The 12,136-nt window shown below is 35.3% G+C and overlaps 2 protein-coding genes and 1 long non-coding RNA gene across 7 annotated transcripts in view; 2 read left to right on the forward strand and 1 right to left on the reverse strand.

The window, feature by feature from the left end:
- Positions 1 to 323: 323 nt before the first annotated feature.
- LOC127168058 (C-C chemokine receptor type 1-like) lies at positions 324 to 5,306 on the forward strand. 2 transcript variants are annotated; one of them, XR_007828060.1, is made up of 3 exons: positions 324 to 1,335; positions 4,113 to 4,211; positions 4,319 to 5,306. XR_007828060.1 is itself a non-coding variant. In XM_051114580.1 (2 exons), exons 1-2 carry the CDS (start codon positions 384 to 386, stop codon positions 1,223 to 1,225), a joined length of 480 nt encoding a protein of 159 aa, XP_050970537.1. In that variant the 5' UTR covers positions 324 to 383; the 3' UTR covers positions 1,226 to 1,354. The 2 variants fall into 2 exon arrangements, 1 of the variants encoding a protein (XP_050970537.1); XM_051114580.1 differs by lacking the exons at positions 4,113 to 4,211; positions 4,319 to 5,306 and having other exon boundaries at positions 324 to 852; positions 1,215 to 1,354.
- The window catches only part of phkb (phosphorylase kinase, beta), a 90,648-nt gene continuing 83,608 nt past the window's right edge, over positions 5,097 to 12,136 (reverse strand). For all 3 annotated transcript variants that reach the window (XM_051114578.1, XM_051114579.1, XM_051114577.1), the window contains 6 exons: positions 9,997 to 10,199; positions 9,726 to 9,860; positions 8,699 to 8,828; positions 8,427 to 8,534; positions 6,443 to 6,583; positions 5,097 to 5,854 (listed from right to left, as the gene is read on the reverse strand). In XM_051114578.1, coding sequence (XP_050970535.1) covers positions 5,717 to 5,854; positions 6,443 to 6,583; positions 8,427 to 8,534; positions 8,699 to 8,828; positions 9,726 to 9,860; positions 9,997 to 10,199 — 855 coding nt within the window. In that variant the 3' untranslated portion in view covers positions 5,097 to 5,716. The remainder of the gene's footprint in view (positions 5,855 to 6,442; positions 6,584 to 8,426; positions 8,535 to 8,698; positions 8,829 to 9,725; positions 9,861 to 9,996; positions 10,200 to 12,136) is intronic.
- On the forward strand, positions 6,530 to 10,117 carry LOC127168059 (uncharacterized). Of its 2 annotated transcripts, none has more exons than XR_007828062.1 (3): positions 6,530 to 6,628; positions 9,688 to 9,895; positions 9,978 to 10,117. It is a non-coding gene; the product is annotated as an uncharacterized LOC127168059 (long non-coding RNA). The 2 variants fall into 2 exon arrangements; XR_007828061.1 differs by having other exon boundaries at positions 9,688 to 9,900; positions 9,978 to 10,072.

The raw sequence follows: 12,136 nt of genomic DNA on the forward strand, positions 1-12,136 counted from the left end.
ATTTTATCTCAATGTATAACTCTTTGAAAAAATGAAAAATATAAATCTTATAAATGTCTTAAACAGCTAGCCTGAGACTTGGTGTATGTCCAAGCAGTGTGTGTTAAGTAAAGCTTGAAGAGGCAGTTTAAGTGGATCAAATTCATAACCACACTAATATTTTATTTACTGCCTTAAAAATATCTGTTTACAATAAATGTTTTGCATTGATAGAGACATTACATAGAAACATCACAAGAGATTATGAAAGAAAAAAAATCATGAGAAGTGTTGTGGGTGTGTATTATCAGGAAATGATGAAATAAGTTACAAGTAAGTGTGTTGATATGAAAGTGGTGATCTCTGAAGAAGTTGCCTTACCACGACACTAGTTTGTCTGTGCTATGCAGAACCACAGCGACTCCAGTTTAAACTCCACCACCTTGGATCCAATTAACCTGGTCACCAGTGGCCTGATGGGTCTCTGCTTCATGGTTGGAGTTCCTGGTAATATTGCAGTTATTATTTTCATAGTCCGGCATTTCAAAAAGGACAATTTCACCGTTCATCTGATGCTGAATCTGGCAGCTGCGGACATCTTGTGTTTGATAACCCTGCCTGTATGGATCTACAGTCAACTACAGAGCATTGACCAAGCAACCTGTACGTTTTTCAAAATACTCGTCTACTGGAGCATGTACTCAAGTGTGATAACAGTAACTATGCTGAGCGTGTATCGTTGTTTACGGATTCGACATCCACAGTTGTGGTCAAGGATAAGCAAGAGAAGAGAGAACGCGCTGCTGATCATTGGCTGGGCTCTGGCACTGCTCTTCTCTTTTCCTGGTGTACTAACACAAGAGATGCTTTCAGGTAAATCCAAAATGGAGTGTGAAAGAAACCTGAATTCAAACATAAAACTAATTGTTGCTCTACTGGAGTCGCTGCTTGGAATTTTTATTCCTTTCACAGTCATGTTGACTTCATATTATTGCTTATACAAAACGGCCACACAGGGAACGTTGAGGCACAGACACAGATCGACCAAACTGGTCACACGGATTGTCATAGTTTTCTTCATTTTTTGGGCTCCACGCCAAATAATAAAATTAGAGGAAATTTGTGCTAAATTTTTAGGATCAGAGCCAGCTCTAGCTGTCGTCAGTGACGTTGCTGGAAGTTTTACATTCATCAACAGTTGTGTGAATCCATTCCTCTATGCTTTTTCCTCAAAGAGTTTACGTAAACGCAAACAGCCAGTGGAGCCTGGGATAACTAAAGGCTCACAACATTCACAGAGGGACCATTCCATACCTTTGAGCAGCTCACTAGTAAAGCCTAACACCTTGGACTAAGGTATCACATCATATCAAAATATGCAGTAGTAACTGGACAATGACAGAAGCACCTTTTAAAAATGCATTTGGATGAATTTCAGCTAGCTAAATATGCACTTTTTAGACAGTTTTTGATTAGTTTTATACTTTAATGCATCCTTAATTGCATCTGATCACCACTGTAATGTCTTTATGCTCTTATTACTGTACATTATCACTTTGAACCACACTGCATAAATGAAAGTAATGTCTAAACAACACATGATCATATGGTTAATGTTAAGATGCATTAAACATGCTTTTTTCTTTATCAATCATTATTTTACCTTTGATGTATTATAAATTTAAGATGCTGCCTTACTGAATGTAAAATGCACAGTTTATGCATTCATATCACCCATCATGTAGCCCTTTTTGTGTCAGCTGTTTTTAGGAAATGAGAAGGCTATATTGCCATTTTTGTTAGCTAATGACAGTACAACAGCTTGCGTATCTGTAAGCCATGTGTGCAATAATGTTGGAAAAGTACCTGGTTACTAGAAAGAGAAAACACTAGTTTGAAAGCAGCTGAGCTGCTGTCACAAGTACAGCAACATCAGCTGAGCAATAAGTTTCTGTTGTTCCTGTTTCCATTCAGATCACACGTATTTCTCAGAAGAGAATGAGTAAGACTTTTTACACTTTTTTGGTTTGAGATTAATAATGAAGGATGTCAGATTCTTTTGAAAAAAAAAAAAAAAAAAAAAAAAAAAAAAAGTTGTTTCCTGCTTCCAGTTTTTGGGACTTGATTTTGTCAGAGGTCTCTGAAATCTAAATAGATAACAGCCAGAAAGAACAGCAAATGGTTTATATATACAGTTGAGGTCAAAAGTTTACATAGACCTTGCAGAATCTGCAAAATGTGAATTATTTACAAAAATAAGAGGGATCATACAAAATGCATGTTATTTTTTATTTAGTACAGACCTGAATAAGATATTTCACATAAAAGACATTTAGTCCACAACAGAAAATAATAGTTGAATTTATAAAAATGACCCTGTTCAAAAGTTTACATACACTTATCACTTATTCAAATTCTTAATACTGTTTTCAGCATTTTTGTGTATTTGAACCCTTTCCAACAATGACTGTATGATTTTGAAACTAATCTTTTCACACTGAGGACAACTGAGAGACTCATATGCAACTATTACAGAAGGTTCAAACGCTCACTGATGCTCCAGAAGGAAAAATGATGCATCAAGAGCCGGGGGTGTAAACTTTTGAATGAGGATGTGTACATTTTTCTTATTTTGCTACTTTTTTCATTTAGTACTGCCCTTCTGAAGCTACAGAAGATACTTTCATGTTTCCCGGAAGACAAAATTAGTTAAATTTACACTAATCAAATTCAAAAAGTTTTCACTCCCCGGCTCTTAATGCATCGTGTTTTACTTCTGAAGCATCAGTGAGCATTGGGCCTTCTGTAATAGTTGCATATGAGACCCTCAGTTGTACTCAGTGTGAAAAGATGGATCTCAAAATCCTACAGTCACTGTTAGAAAGGGTTCAAATACACAGAAATACTAAAAAAAACAAACAAACAGAATTTGTGGGACCTGAAGGACTTTTCTGAAGAACTGCAGACAGTTTTACTGTTCAGGACAAACAAGGAATCTCTAAACAAACATACACAGCCGTGGATCATTCAGGTAACAACAATGTATTAAGAATCAAATGTATGTAAACTATTGAACGGGTTCATTTTTATAAATTCAACTATTATTTTTCTCTTATGGACTATATGTAAACATATTTTATGTGAAATACCTTATTTAGGTCAGTACTAAATAAATAATACCATGCATTTTGTATGATCCTTCTTATTTTGGTAAAATAATTAACATTTTGCAGATTCTGCAAGGTGTATGGAAACCTTTGACCTCAGCTATATTTCTCAGAAGACGGTGAGTAAGATTTTTTTTTGAAGACTGATATGGTTTGAGATTAACAATAAAGGAGGTCAGATTCTTTGAAAAAACATTGTTTTCTGCTTCAAGTTCTCTGAAATTCATTTTGTCAGAGCTTTCTGAAATCTAAATAGGTAACAGCCAGAAAGAATGGGGAATGGTATAAATCCATATAAAGACCATCTCCCGAGGATAGAAACGCATCTGAGATAGGTTTGAGAGTCCAGCAGGACTCAGATTGGGCGGCACTTAAATTGCATAGCTGTGTAATTGCAGTAGAAGTGATTTCCACAGCAAATGCAAAATTGATTTTTTGCTAACATTAAAGAGGAGGCACAGAATCTTTGTTGATAATGAGGATTCATTACATGTACAGTAGTCATTCACAAAGTCAAAAAGATATCAAGGTTTTTGAGGAAAACACTCCAGCATTTTTCTCCATATAGTGGACTTCAGTGGGGATCAATGGGTACAAAGGGATTTACATGATCCCAGACAAGGAATAAGGGTCTTATCTAGCAAAACGATTGGTTAATTTATTAAAAAAACTAAAAATAAATAATAATAATAATAATATACTTTTTTTAACCACACCTCATCTCAGTTTCTCCTCCAACATCAAAACTGTCTGAGGTCATATTACCTTTTTTGTAAAGGGTGTTTGCACGTTCTCTTTGTAAACACTGGGTTGGTACTTTCGCCTCCATCATGCGTGACCTTTCCATTGTGTCTATGTAATGCGTGAAGTCAAGCTAGTGCAGAATGAGCATTTGTGGTTAAAAAGTATACTTTTTTTTTTTTTTTTTGACAAACTGGACCTTCAACCCACTGATCCCCATTGAAGTTCACTATATGGAGGAAAATCCTGGAATGTTTTCCACCAAAAACTACATTTCTCTTCGACTGAAGAAAGAAAGACGTGAACATCTTGGATGACATGGAGGTAAGTAAATTATCAGGAAATTTATTCAATTTTATTCTGAAAGTGAACTAATCCTTTAAGAGCATTTATCGACTGTTCTCCTTTTCACTCATGTCTTCTACTGAAAGGTGACCCTCGTGTGGACAAAGAAGAGACAAAGTGAAGACAGACCGGTCAGACCACACACACAGTGACTTTAAGGGGCCTGTTAAATTTTATGAGGGTTTTAAAAGAGTTTTATTGCTTTTCTCAAGTGGTTAGCTTGATTTATAATATGGCCATGCTGAAGTGTACATTCATTTGGATAGGTACTGTACCACTGGGTGTAATGGTGCATTGATTAATAACACATCAGAAAGAAAATGCATTCAGAATAAAGGTAGTGCATTACATTCTGCAAAAGTGCCAATCTTCTTATAGATTGAGCCATTTTAATAAATGGACTGCCCAAATCAGCAAAAACAAGCCACCCACATATGCATTTGATAAGATTTTGGCTTAATATCTTTTAATTTAGCTTTGTTCAGCCGTTAAATGCCAGTGTGAAATCTTGTTTCCATCCATTCATAGCTTCTATTTAGCCTCAGGGGCAGATACAGATTCTTCAGTCTCTCAGTCTGATCTCTGTGTTCAATATATTGTGAGTTTGGACTCATTCCTCAGGAGAACCGCTGAAACCTCTGATCGCTCTGACATACACTAAGCGGAGGCTGATGGCAGTGGTCGGCGTGATAAATAAGGATCTTGGTCTAAACACCCACTCACTCGGATAAACACGATTTCTGCCGAGCTTTTCCTCTGGGTTGTACCCTAATAGCTATTTATGCGACACAAGCATCTTTTATGTTTCTGTCAAAGGTTTGGTGTTTTCAATGCAGCTGACAGAGAAAAGGGTAGAAATTTGAATTAAAATATGGATAGTTTATTTTTCAACATATATTTTTTATCTTCAGTAATAATGGACTGAAAATACTGGTTAAGAACATGGTGAAAACATTCAAACAATTCAAACACACACAAAGGCAAGTGACACATGATACATTAACTAGTAGCCATAAGCTCTGAAGTAAACTGACAATAGCTTCAAAATGAAAAACTACATAAACTTAAGATAAATTTTATCTGATTTCAAAATAAAAACGTGCCGCTAGCTTCACACTTATGTTCACAACCAACAACACTCATCATATCATTCTATTTGACCCACATCCTAAAATAATCACATGCGGTTAGTTCAGTACCTTCCTGTATGATGTTAGGGGATTTTGACCTTAAATTAATAGTTTAAAATGAGGCGTGTGGTTCTCTACACATAGCCAAGTTTAATGGTTCTTAAGCTTTATAAGCTGTGAGAGGTAAACGGGGTTTTTTAATAGATGCAAGTGTAGGCAAAGTCGTTCCGTCAAGGTCCTGAAAGAATATGTTTTTTTATTTATATACTATATAATATATTCTAGACAATCCTATGTTAGCATGACCGGGCTTGTATGGCAGTCTAACTAATGCTGACAGGAGTGTGTGGAGCATTAGCTGACAGAACACGGGTCATCTTTACTGGGCTTCACCTCTCCCTGAAGCAGCTGGATCATTACCGCCTTGGTCAGGTAACTGGACGTGCTTCGTTTCCCCAGGGCTGGTGTGTTGTAGAAGGCCTCCATGTTATCCTGGGGATTTTATATTTAGCTTAGTAACATCACCACAAAATGCTCATTCAAGCAGATGTGCTATTCAAAATCATACTGGCTGCTATGCTTTAAAACAGATAAAATATTAGGGCTCTTAATCTTGTAATTACATGATACGCTGATTAATTAATTGCGCATATGATTATTTATTTAGAAAAGCCACCAAATGAAGATTATTCAAAGATATTGCATAATTGAGGAAGATGAAAAGCAGTGTATAGACATAAAAAGCGTATTTAGTCAGTATATTGTTTGTTTTACTACAGTATACAGTAGCATTTATGTTACATCATGTGATACTGAAGACTGGAGTAATGGCTGCTGAAAATTCAGCTTTGCCATCACACGTTAAAATAGATTTTAAAACAGATAACAGTTTTAAAAACTGAAATAATATTTCACAATATTACTGTTTTAACAGATTTTCGATCAAATAAATGCAGCCATAAGTGTTTTTAAAACATTTAGAAATGTTATATACCCTAAACTTTTGAATATTAGATTAATCCAAACATTTGATCACATTAATTAAACTAAAAAGTTTTCACATATTAAATCCGCCTTCACCTGTTTCTCAGATCCATCCAGTCTGCTGCTGTCTTTCTGAAAGTCAGCAAAGGCATCCTTAACCAACCGGTCCAAATCCACAGCCTCCTGAAACTCCAGCTCTGGGTTTCGTTCCAGCACAATTGACACCACCATCAACAGCTGCATTCAGGTCATCAAAGACACAAACACAGGGTCAAACAGCAGGTAAATGAATTGTCAGATTACATATTACGTGCCTCTGTAATTTATTCATCCCTGTGTCATCCAAGATGTTAATGTCTTCTTGAGTCGAAAAGAAATTAAGTTTTTTGTGAAAAAAACATTCCAGAATTTTTCTCCATATAGTGGACTTCAGTGGTGGGGGGTCCAAATTGTAGTTTCAATGCAGCTTCAAAGGGCTCTACACAATCCCAGCCAAGAAATAAGGGTCTTATCTACCAAAACAATCGGTAATTTTCCTAAAAAAATTACACATTTTTATACTTTTTAACCACAAATGTTCGTCTTGCACTAGCTTACCGATTAGTTCTTCGTCGGTGGACTCCAGTTCAAAAAGGTAGGGTAGGGCGAAAAAAAGTGTAGGAAGTCTCATTTTCTCCTCCAACTTTAAAACTGTCTGACAATGTTGTTTTACTTTTTTCGTAAAAAACGTTTGACTTTCTTTGCACGTTCACTTAGTACTTCCGCTTACGTCACGCGTGTGTGATTATGTAATGCGTGAAGTCAAGCTAGTGCAAAAGTATATAAATTAGGGCTGCCCCCTCATAGTCGACAAACCGTTAGTTGACGAAAAGAGGCTTGGTTGACCAAAATTTTATTATTCCACAGGAAGTGCAAAGTCATGCAGTCCGTGATGGACACATCTTTAACAGTACATCAGGCAGGACATCCAAACGTTCACCTATCATTACTCGACCTCAAATATGGCTTTTCATCTGAAAGATGTACGTAGTAGCAACTTTACATGGCAGCTCAACCTAATGTTAACGTAGAAAAAGGTGCACTATTGTAGTGTCTGTGCGGAGTGTGGAAGCTGAACAGTAGTGCATTCACTGCATGAAAGATAGAGGCGCCGGTGTGGTTACTTAAAATATTCCATCATTTTTGATTATACAGATAAAAGTAATACATCTTTCGAATCTGTAAAAACTCTGTTTATTTGTGTGCACTCACGGTAACAACAAAACGTTGCACTTTTGAAAAATAATTAAGGCAAACAGGATGTGCTTTCTGCCGTCTCGGTCCTCTCAGAACTTGAGCGCGTCACCCGAAACTCTGTGTATACTTGCCTTGCGGACATGAAAAATATATCTATAGAGAGTGACATGTCTACTTTCAAATGATCCAATTTTCATTATGTAATCAGTGTGAAAAATGCATACAGGCACATAACTACTGCAGAGTGTTGCCGACTTTATCTCTTAAGTCGAAAGCAAAGAATGCACTAGTTTATCAATAAATTAAAATGTTAATGCAGTCTCCTTGCTGTTTTTCCGACACATTCGTAATTATTATATCTGCCCGTGCGCATCATTATTATGATTTATATGGTTTATTAATAAACATGCGACTAATAGTATAATATTAGACTAAATGACTATTAATAAACATGCAACTAATGTTTAAAATGAATGAGTACTAGTCGAACAGAACAAATATTAGTCGAGGGCAGCCCTAATATAAATGTAATTTTTTTTTTTTTTTTTTAGAAAATGACAGATCGTTTCACTAGATAAGACCCTTAGTCCCTGGCTAGGATCATGTAGAGCCCTTTGAAGCTGCATTTAAACTGCAATTTGGACCTTCAACCCATTGGCCACCACTGAAGTCCACTATATGGAGAAAAATCCTGGAATGTTTCCATCAAAAACCTTAATTTCTGTTCGACTAAAGAAAGACATGAACATCTTGGATGACATGGGGGTGAGTAATTATCAGGAACTTTCTATTCTGGAAGTGAACTACTCCTTTAAGGGTGTGGCAGGGAAAAATTGTGCCTCACCTCCACAATGATCTGCCTGTACTCAGGCAAAACAATGTTCTTCAGTGTGTCTTCCACCAACAGAGAAAAATTCATTTCATACATGGTCATATCTGACAGAGTAGGTTGCTGCAAAAGAATGAAAGATTGAGGGTGTTATCTCAAAATGCAGATATTCTGAACACATTTACTATGATCCTTTAATGATGCAATTATTTATCCAAACCTATGGGTCCTCAACAATACTATGCTTAATATTTTCTAAAAATGTTTGAATTATTTAGAAGAGTTACCTGAGGGAGATGTTTTCCTCCAACCACAATGCCATTACGGGTTCTCTCCAGGATTTGCCAAACACGGTCATAGAAGCCGAGAGGCGTGCGGTTGAGGGAGCCATCGATCTGACGTCTATTGAGCCATGATCTATGGATGTATGGAAGATTAAAATTAATCCTCAGAACTGTTGCAGTGAAGAAATCCTTGAATGTTAGCTCTGCGGCAGGATTTTTTAGGGAAAAAAGTGATTTTTCTTTTCAAAATTTGGGGTCAGTAAGATTTTTTAATGTTTAAATAAGCATTTTATGCTCAACAAGAATGCATTTATTTAATCAAAAATACAGTAAAAAACTGTAACATGGTGAAATATTATTAACATTTAAAATAACTTCTCAATTTTAATATATTTTAAAATGAATTAAAGGATTAGTTCACTTCCAGAACAAAAATTTACAGATAATGTACTCACCCTCTTGTCATCCAAGATGTTCATGTCTTTCTTTTTTCAGTCGTAAAGAAATTATGTTTTCTGAGGAAAACATTTCAGGATTTCTCGTCCAGTATATAAATTGTAATAAAAAAAACAAACAAACAAACGATCGTTTTGCTAGATAAGACACTTCTTCCTTGGCTGGGATTGTTTAGAGACCTTTTGGAAGTTCAAATTTGGGGGCACCATAGAAGTTCATTACATGGAGAGAAATCCTGAAATGATTTCCTTTCAAGAAAGACATGAACATCCTGGATGACAAGGGGGTGAGTACATTATCTGTAAATTTTTGTTCTGGAAGTGAACTAATCCTTTAAGAAAATCTGACCCCAAATTTTTTCGAACTGTAGCTCGACAATGTTAAACAATAATAAACCATTACAAACTACATATTAGAAGACAATATTTTTTTGATAATTAACCTCAGCTGCCCAATTAAACCCAGGATTACTAAAATGATGATAAACTGTATACTGCTGTTGAGTTTGGACAGAGCAAATAATTCAGTCTTGGCAGGAATCTACAGCAACACACAGATGGTGGGCATCCTGCACCTGCCAGTCTGCTGAGGTTGGAGGACATCCAGCAGGAGCTGTTTGACATCACTAGGGGACATCTGGTAGATGTCCTGAGGTGGCATGTCCCCAGCACGAATCTTCAACTCATGCTTCATGGCTTGAACAATCCATCTAATTGAAAAACAGACATGATAAATAAAGTTTGTGTAAGGTAATTTATGTAAATAATCAACAGAATTTATCTGGGCAATAGATCATGTTATTGATAATGTTATTAAATTATCTCAGAGGAGAGGTGATGGCATACCCCACACGGATCTTCAGCATGCCACTGAACAGCTCTGGGTTGTTAGAGATGATCCAGCCGATGTGGATGACGAGCTCCTGCTGCAGTACGGCCTCTCGCTCGCCGTGTGGGCTGCACTTGCTGTATATGATGTCTTTAATGACCCCTGGAGACAGGGGATTAGAGATCACGATCTCCTCGTGCCCAAACAGGCCGAGAGTCACCTGGTAAAACAGAACTGCCGTCAGTCTGTATCATGATGGATGGCTTCTCATAGATGCATTTTTGATTGTTTCTTTTTCTTTGAATGGAATTTAATGTACTGCAATGACTCAAACCAGGATTACTCATTTTAAAATGTAGAAATCCGACCTGATCTCATGGGGAAATGTAACTTTTTAGAAAGAATGTGGCATGAAGGTCCACTGCTAAATTTAACCACCAGACGGGGTAAGTCAAGTCGTACGAAAGTGTACGAATGACTAATTCGCCAAAGCATAAAATAGTTAGGAATTGCCATGAGACCGTGTTTTATAAATCACTCCAGTACATTCTTTTCTAGAAAAGCTCCCACGATATTAATGAGACTGGTAATAAGTCTATATAAGATGTTCTATTAAACATTGCAGAGCTAAATAAAAATTACGTTATTACAGTGGCCCAAAGCATTTGGGCATACTGCTATACATCAAAATTGCCCAAACTTTTTACTACGAAGGGCAAATATCAAACTTAAAAATGGTTGCTTTATATCCAACTATTCTTTTAATAAAATGTTATTTATTTGTCAAATTCACTTGTATTTTCTTAATTTCACTGTAAAATATAATAATACAAATAATATATATTTAAATATATAATAATAATAATAATAGTAATAATAATAATAATAAAAATGTTAAACCAAAACTAAATTAGAAACATGTGTTTCTAATTAATTTTTTAATTGCATGCTTTATCCCTTTCTTACGATGGCATGACAAGTTAAATTAAGGGTCTTTAGGGGCCAGCTTTGTACTACAGGCCCTGGTTTGGGCATCTCTATATGGATAACACTGTATTAGACATCGAAATCAAATGTCATTTACAGTTTTCAAGAAAGATAGCAGAAATTAATGTTTTTTGGCTTTAAAAGATAAAATCTTTTAAAAGCTACACTACTAGTCAAACGTTTTTAAAAAGTATGATTTTTAGTATTTTTTAAATGTACGCCTGCATTTATTTGATCCAAAATACAGTAAAAACAGTGAATTTTTGAAATATTTTTACTATTTAAAATAACCGGTTTCTTTTTGAATATATTTTAAAATTTAATTTATTTCTGTGATTTTAAAGCTGTTTAAAAAACATTTATTACTATTATTAGTAGTATTATTTTAAAAAAGTTGAGTACATTTATCCAGGTTTCTTTGATGAACAGAAAGATCCGAAAATCAGCATTTATCTGAAATAAAAAAAAAAACTTTTGTAACATTATAAACTATACATTCAAAAGTTCGGAGTCAGGTAATTTTTTTTTTTTTTTTTTTGTGGGGGAAGAAATGACAAAAAATTAATTTCTTTTATTTAGCAAGGATGTTTTAAATTGATCAAAAGTGACAATAAACACATTTATAATGTTACAAAAGACTTCTATTTCAGATAAATGCTTTCTATTTGTCAAAGAAACCTGAAAAAAATCTACTCAGCTGTTTTCAACATTATTTCAATAATAATAATAAATGTGTGTTGAGCAGCAAATCAAAAGATTAGAATGATTTCCGAAGGATCATGTGACCGGAGTAAGGATGCTAAAATTTCAGCTTCGAAATCACAGGAATAAATGACATTTTAAAATATGTTCAAATAGTCATTTTAAATAGTAAATACATTACAAAATTGTACTGTTTTTGCTGTACTTTGGATCAAATAAATCCAGGCTAGGTGAGCAGCAGAGACTTCTTTAAAAAACTTTAAAAATCAAAAACTTTTGACTGGTAGTATATTTGGGTACTTTGTGGTTGTCAAATGTTAGTGGAAAACGGCCCAGAAAAGCAACATTACGTCTAGTAAAATGTCTAGTATGATTTGTTAGCAGATGCCACTTGGTTTATCCATGGTACTGAAATGCATATATTTTTAAGTGTGGTTTAAGTATGCGGTGGTTTGCTTTGCCTGATCT

Source organism: Labeo rohita, chromosome 7, assembly GCF_022985175.1.
Source record: "Labeo rohita strain BAU-BD-2019 chromosome 7, IGBB_LRoh.1.0, whole genome shotgun sequence".
Taxonomy (NCBI): Eukaryota; Metazoa; Chordata; class Actinopteri; order Cypriniformes; family Cyprinidae; genus Labeo; species Labeo rohita.

Coding starts and splice junctions, on each gene's coding strand:
- LOC127168058 (XM_051114580.1), top strand. CDS start 384: ATGCAGAACCACAGCGACTCCAGTTTAAACTCCACCACCTTGGATCCA.